This window comes from Elephantulus edwardii, unplaced genomic scaffold (assembly GCF_000299155.1).
Source record: "Elephantulus edwardii isolate Elephantulus edwardi_28Jun2011 unplaced genomic scaffold, EleEdw1.0 scaffold00186, whole genome shotgun sequence".
NCBI classification, from domain to species: domain Eukaryota; kingdom Metazoa; phylum Chordata; class Mammalia; order Macroscelidea; family Macroscelididae; genus Elephantulus; species Elephantulus edwardii.
The window spans coordinates 6,004,378-6,012,031 of record NW_006399936.1 but is presented as its reverse complement, the minus strand read 5'-3'; the positions used below and the strand labels follow the sequence as shown (position 1 = coordinate 6,012,031).

The window sequence follows — 7,654 nt, the reverse complement described above, 5'->3', positions numbered from 1 at the left end:
GAAGCATTTCAATGAGCTGTGTTGTCACAGTGAGAGCAACAAAGGGCTTAAGCAGTGAGAGGGTGTAAGGATGGTGAGAGACCTGGCATTGATCAGTCCTCGTGTGTGTAGTGTTCTTATGACGAGAGCAGATGAGAGTGTTCAACAACACAGCACTCCACTGTGCCCCTCTGTGCTGTGCAAAGCCCCAGTTCCTCCCACCTTCGTTTGTGCAGGTGTACATGTATATTTCACAGTCTCCCCTGCACCCATCACACAAGATCCCTGCCTCACTTTGTCTGGAATGTGCAGTCCATCTCTATGTGCCATTCTTCCCTCAGTCATCACTTACAAGTTGTGCTGAAGCATCCATCTGCCTTCTGCCAGCGGAGAATATTCACAAGCCAGTGGGGTTTGTAAAAATCAATGTATCCAGCAGTTCCACACAGCATGACTGAAAAAAGAGAGAGAGACAGAGATATGGGGGTCCTTCTGCTTGGCTTGCTCCTAGGTGGACCTCCTCCACCAAAGCCCGTGACCTGCCTCTTCCACCAGGGTCCTGTCATCCCAGAATGACACATGAAAAACTAGCTGGAAGAAGCACCCTCGACACCACCCTCACCACAGAGGCTCCTGGATTTGTGCTCTGCCTCTTGTTTATGGCCTAGGTCAAGGATGTTTAAGGGCTGGAGATAGTAAAGTGATCTAAACGTCATGGGGCAGTTATTTTTGTTCGGTGGAGAGAGAGGGCGAAGAAAATGGGAAAGATAGGCAGGAATCTGAAAAGACAGCGTAATGGGGAGCATATTTCCATGGGGAATGTTTGCACGAAACACAATGAATGGAAATGATTGTATGAAGCACAAGGAGAAGGAAGGATCATGTTAAACACAATGTATATGCATTTTGTACCCATACCAATATAAAAAAAAACATAAAAATAGTTTATGGGGCATACTAATATTGAATAATTCTTAGACTATCCAGTATTTTAATGAGCTATAGAAATGGTCTTTGAAAAAATTTAAAGGAAAGAAAAAAAGAAATGGTCTTTGGAATTATAGTCTTCAAATCCTGGATTTTTAAAAGAATAAACAGAAACAATCTTTTAAAATATCGTTTCTCTGATTTGGCCATTTTACCTTTTTGTAAAGCACAAGGCTTCCCTTCTGATCTCATCTCTGAGTCTTTCAGTCTGCCTTTGTTCCGTTAGTCTGTCCAGTGTTCAATAACTGGGACAGTTTAGGAGCCAGGGAGCACCTCTCTTAGTGATGGCTGATAAAATACGGAACACATTCAGTTATCTCGGAATATGTAGAGCTCCTTTTTACCACAGTAAAAGTTCTGATATCTGGAGTTGTGATATAAGAGTTTAAGAAAATGAAAAAAAATGTTTTCCATTAAATCTATTGGTAAAAAGTCAGTAAAATTTAACCCTGTGGAAATTGGAAAACTCTACAGCCTGCAAACCAAAGCTGGTTTCTACTGTATAAATCGATCACATGTGATACTGGAAAACATTTTTACTGAAGTAAGTGTTTATTTTTACTTTAAATCAATCTGGAAATCTGGTATTTTAACTTGCTAAAACAGAAAATTCTACCTACACACACACACACACACACACACACACCACTGTGTGTCCAAGAGCATGTTTCTGACTGTGTCAGCGTGTGTACACACATATATGCCTGCCTGGGGTTTAACATGTTCACGTGTACATGAATGTGTTTTGAATGCTTGTACACATGTGGTGTCATGTGAATGCCAACGTGTGGAGACACTGATTTCTCAAACATGGAGACTCTGCTACTTTGAACAAGAAGTGAGGGACTTACTGTTTTCCAAAAAATCATCGCGAGAGGAATTGTGGTAGTTTCTGCTTTCGATTTCTGTATTCATGTCCATCAGTTTGGAACAGACTCGGTTCAGGTAGTCTTGGGTGTGTTCAAACATCCCATTTCTGCATCCAAGCTGGAGGACAAACCCCAGAGACAAAGAAGTCAGCACCAACAGCAGACAAGGGCGGCCACCACTCCTGGGAAGAACCTGCATTCTCAGGTGGTTGGGCAGGTGTCTGAACTGGGCAGGCCTTCACCCTATTATACAGGATTTATCTGCACCTCCACTCCCACCTTGTTTGGACTTTATTATTCTTGAACTTCTATGAGTGAGAGAGAGGAGAGTTCAAGTGCTCAACCACCGTACCCTGGACACTTGATCTTGGCCAGTTGGGGTAAGCATTCTGAGTCAGGGACAGCACATCTCCAGTGATGCCAGGAGGACAGGACTTGAGAAACGTCTTTGCAAAGTTCTATAGTCCCCTGTCATCAGCCTTGATGAGCTGTTAATGAAGCATTATGCTTACACTGAAAAAGAGATGAAATTATTGAAACTTCTAATCTTAGCCACTGTCAGTTCATCTCATTCAAAGTACCCATCTTTTTTACTGGTCTTCTATTTCACTAAGCATTTTATCTATTTTCAGGAGCTAACTCATCATTATCACATAGTCATGGTACATGAGACAAGCCTTGCCTCCTCAGAAATAAGTAGATTCTCGCGGGACTTTTGGTCACTTCCTTAACTGAATCAAGGATGCTTACAGCATAGTCCATGGTACCTGTCTTGTTCTCCAATACACCTTGGCCATCTCATACTTACCATTTTGGAAAAAAGGAAGTACATCAGCTGCTGAAATATCTGGACATGTGAGTTGACAGGCGTGGTCATCAATTGCCTGCAGACATCTGAGTACATACAAGACTCTTTGCTACCACTATTAGGGGGGGAAATGCTGTGTGTCATTAAAAGGAATCTGAAGTCAAGGAGCTTCCCAGTTCATGCCTATAACTTCTCTGGGTATGATCATATGCTAGTAATAGCCCCCTGACATCAAGTTTATTCTGATATCTCAATTATACAGAAGAGAAATTCTACAAAGTCTTATCACTTATCAGTCATCTTTATAGGCCTGACTGTCTCATTTCTGTTCCCCTCACAAGTTTCTGCGTTTGAAGCACCTATATTTCACTAAAGGTGCTGCTTTGGAAAGAGTGCTCTGGTTTAAGTGGGCGAGGATGGAATGGAGATCACGCAGGGCTTGGGAAGGAGTACATGAGTGATGTGGGTGGGTGGGCCATAAAGGATACAGTGGTGTGGACTGAAGAGGTGGGCATTGTGCTAGTGATGAATAAGCTGAAAAGGGTCAGAACAGAGGAAGGAGGAAGAAGAGTTTTACACAGACTTTTAGATGTGGGGACTTAGATGTGGGGACCATCAGAACCCAAGGAGAGTACTTTGGAATCTATAGGGAATGAGGTTAGGCAGTTGAACCCACCTGTTATTCAGTAGAGTTATCGTGCATAACTCGCTGGCATCTTCATTCACAGGTTCTAGGGGGGCTAATCCTATGGGGATCACTGTGTCTTTAGCAAGGAGCGAAGGTTGGGGAATCTTCCAGAAATCTGCTTGGATTAATACTTCAAAAACTGAAAGAGAAAATTCAAAGTAGTGCTGGACAGGAAAAGAGCTAGGAATAACTAACTACCCAGTGGCTGAGGAGTAAAATATACATACAATCAAGGGGCTTCTTTAATAATAGATATAGGACTCTGGAAGAAAGCTGCATGTGGTTAAGTGGCAGCTCTTAGTTGTTTCTGATGTAAGTGTGCACTGGCTGATTCACCTTCACTCTAGGTTCTGAGATTGAAATGTAGTGAATTAATGCCCTTCATCAAACTATCCCTAAGCCCCTCCACAGCCTATGTGACTTCAAGTCTTTCCTTTGGGGATTCCGTTGGCACAAATCATTCTAGAAACACATTGAAAAAAAATAGTTGTTGTTTTTGGTTTTTTTAAAAAAATCAGGAATAGAGTGTAACCAGGCTTTTGACCTTTTTGGTTTCATTTGTTACCAAATCAATGTCAACTCAATACAAGCCTGTAGGACTAAGTAAAATGGTCCTGAATTGTCTTCCAAACATAATGTTCACTGAAACAGATGCCCTGACTTTTAACCCCACCATAACTTAGTAGATTTGAGCTCTACAACTTAGAGTTGGCATTTGAGCAATAAAATATAGCACCACCAGGTCTCTTGGCTTAGATAAAATGGATAGCATCTCATGGAACCTTGAGAAAATTTACAAATACTACTTGACTCCTTGGATTTCAGCATCCGTGAGTGTTGCTAATGGTTAATAGAAATGGATTCTAATGAAAAGCTTAGAGGTTCCAATTCCTGAGTACCTCAGAATGCAGGCTTTGCAATCTTCTTTTAACATATCAAACATTATAGTGTTATCGATGACAGTTACCTCTGCTACCCATGGAGTCACCTGAGCTGAGGCTGATGAATTAGTAATTTGGGCCCATGTCAGCCATTAATACAATCTAGTATCAATGTTATATATTGACCCTTATACAGTGGCCCCACACTAACAAGAATAGATACTTGAGTAGTTTAGGGACCAAAGGACATTCTGGCAAGATGTTAGTCATTGAAGTAGAAGCAGTTCAGTTACTGCCTACATCTTCCACACTCTGGTATAAACCACTATTCTAGGATGAGGACCACAAGCATGAGAGGGGGCAGCCTAGAGTAAGCTGACATCCACTCTTTCACTTTTTTGGGAGGGATGATGACACACTGTGATAGATGGAGACAAAAATTGACGCTGTCAACTAGCTCAATTTACTTCACTGCAGAATCAACATGCTAATAGCAGTCTAGACACCAAAAGGCATGGTGCTCTTGACAATGTGAGGTCAAGGACCGCTCTGAATTACCACGGACTGCCCACACACAACAAGCCAACTGTTCTTGGAGGAAGTGCAAACAGTGTCCATAGAGGCACAAGACAGGTAAAGGCTCAGAGCTGGTGTTTATCGGGTCACTAGGACTCTTGACTTGCTGATTTCTAAAAACATCTACGTGGAAGAGAGGGACCTTCTAACCTAGAATCAAATTTGAGTGAAACACTTAACCTGCAGTTAGGCTTGTCTAGGGTGGTAGGTGGTTCTGACCATCCCATGCCTCAGAGGAGGCTGTAACACACTGCATTACTATGTGGGTAGTTACCGTCTAGGTTGCCAGATACAGCCTCGGACAAGTAAGAAATGGATCTGCTGAGAATCTCCTCTAGCTTCATGGAGATCGTCTTCATCTTTTCATTTATTGGCTCCATTTCTGGGTTCATGGCCCATGGCTCCATAACGCCTTTGACATACGCTAGGAGGAAACACAATGAGTTCATTCTTCAATATGTGCAGGAGAAATATGTAGTTATAACACTTACTGCATTTGCATTAATTGCATCTCCCTGTAAAATGTACATGTACGTCCGATCTCACAATTCCTCTCTCTGTGACCATTAGCGGTTGTAATGCTGCCCCTCAAAAATACATTGTTTTAAATCCTAAACCCTGTATTGATTACAATTCCATTTGGAAATGGATTTTCTTTGCCATATAAATGAGGATTTTTACTGGATGCATCTTCAGTCATCTCCTTTGAAAGAGAAAAGAGATTAAACAAGCAAATGAATATACAGGGATGAGGAAAGAGAGAGACCCGGTAACTGCATGAACACCTGGGAGTCAAACAGCAAACTTCAACTATCCAATAGGCAAAGTTAGATCAGCTCACAGTTTGGTGCTTCTTTCCTGCCTCACCCTAGTCCATGGTGGTAGATGGGGGTGCAGAGGTAAGCCTGGGGGCTCTCCTGAAGGAAGCCTGGCAGTTGAGGGTTACAGAGAGAAATGTGAGGAGACCACATGGTTGTGACGTCAAGGTGGGGCTCCAGGTACCGAAGCTGATTTGTCCTGTAACCCTACCTCCTGTGGAACCCTGACTTTCCAAGTGTGAGCAAATTCTGTCACCATCACAGAGGTGATGGGTGGTTTGGGAAATCCACTGCCCACATCCCAACTGACGGCAGGGACACCAACTAGTCATCTTCAATCTTCCAAAGCGCAACAAGCACTACTCTGTTCCCTCAGCACCGCCAGGGAAATTTCGCTGGAAGCAGAGGAAGCTAGGGTTGGAAATTACCCTGAAAGGTCTCTATTCTCTGGACCCCCGTCCCGTAATGGGATCGGTCACCCCATAAATGCCCTCGTAAAGGTATATTCTACTCCCTCCTTTGTTAGTAATATGATGGCAGAGAAAGCACAAAGGATCTATAACTATGGAAATAGCAACATACTGTGGAATTGAAGTCACAAGTCTAAATCATATGGTCTATAAGCTTCCCTCCCACGTTCAGGACACTCGGGAGAAATGAGTCACCCATTTGTTCCTTTACGTGGCCCGAGCAGACTACTCATGTACCTGATGGTCACTGGACTCCTGGGGTTCACAGTAGGTTAGAGTAGAGAGTGACTGGCACCCCACTCACCTTCCAGAATTCGGAGACAAATCATGATATCAACAAAGAGATTCTCCTTCTCCAGGCAGGTGGCAGTTGCATTCAGGGAGGATAGGATCACATCTGCCAGAAGGATTTTGTCTTTTTCATCATGTTTTTCAATATCTTTCAACACTGAGTGTGATGACGTTGGCTGCAGCAGTGACGAGGTCAGCAGCAGGAGCGAGAGCAGCATCCCAAGGACAGACATGGTTCATTCTGCTCTCATTGAATGAGCCCTTTTATACCCATCATCTGGGTCAGGATGGCTCTCCCCCCTCCACTCGGCTCCTCCTTCTGCTCCTCCTCCTTAGACATCAGATAAGAGCGAGATAAGACTCACCTCTCTGGGCTGACTGGAAACACCACAACTTCACAGAGGCTTCTGGGAAAGACAACTACTCTGAATTACCTTGTGCTCTACTAACAAACGGAAACTCTATGAACATTGCTCAGATCTTTCATTCATAGGGTCGCTATGAATTGTCTACAACTCAATGGCACCTAACAACAATAACAACAACAACAACGAGCTATGTTGACTAGTGTACATAAAGTTACACACTGGTGACGCAATTCAGTTGGTGAGGAGATTGCCTTTAAGGTTTTTGCCTTGAGTCACTGTCATCACTAATTAATGTCATCAAGCTGCTTACCGTTCACAGCAACCCTAAGACAAGATAATTGACCCTTGGCCAGACCTGCGCCATCCTCCCATTCTCTAACATGTCCAAGTCCACTGTTAGAGACACTTTGTCAGCCCATCTTGTCAGGGTTTTTCTTCTATCTCTCTCTGACTCTCCACCTTTTTAAACATGATGTTTTTTCCAAGTACTGGCCTTTTCTGACAATACGCTCAAAATATGTGAGATAAAGTTTCACCATCCTTGCCTATAAGGAGCACTCTGACTAGACTTGCTCCAATTATACAATGTAGTCAGTGGGGTATCTGGTTTTCCCCAACACCACAGTTAAGGCTAAACAGAGGCATTGAGTCTTCTGCCATCTTTATTCCAACTGTCTAACTTCCAAAACAATATGAAGCATCTGAAAAGCCATGGTTTAAATCAGATGAACTTTGTTATTATTGTTGTTGATGTTGTTAATACCTTCAAGTTGAGCACCATTCACAGTGACCCTATGAACAAAAGATCTGAACCCTGTTCTCTCCTGAGCCAACCTCACGCTGACACACAAGAGTCCATTGCATCAGTCACCATGCCAACCCATCTGGTTGTGAGTCTGCCTCTCCTTCGCCAACCCTC

At 43.1% G+C, this 7,654-nt stretch overlaps 1 protein-coding gene across 1 annotated transcript; it reads right to left on the bottom strand.

The window, feature by feature from the left end:
- Positions 1-323: 323 nt before the first annotated feature.
- LOC102873851 (UPF0764 protein C16orf89-like) lies at positions 324-6,600 on the bottom strand. The gene is made up of 6 exons (XM_006896643.1): positions 6,381-6,600; positions 5,063-5,212; positions 3,320-3,470; positions 2,644-2,758; positions 1,818-1,953; positions 324-433 (listed from the first exon to the last, which is right to left on the bottom strand). Exons 1-6 carry the CDS (start codon positions 6,598-6,600, stop codon positions 324-326), a joined length of 882 nt encoding a protein of 293 aa, XP_006896705.1.
- Positions 6,601-7,654: the final 1,054 nt, after the last annotated feature.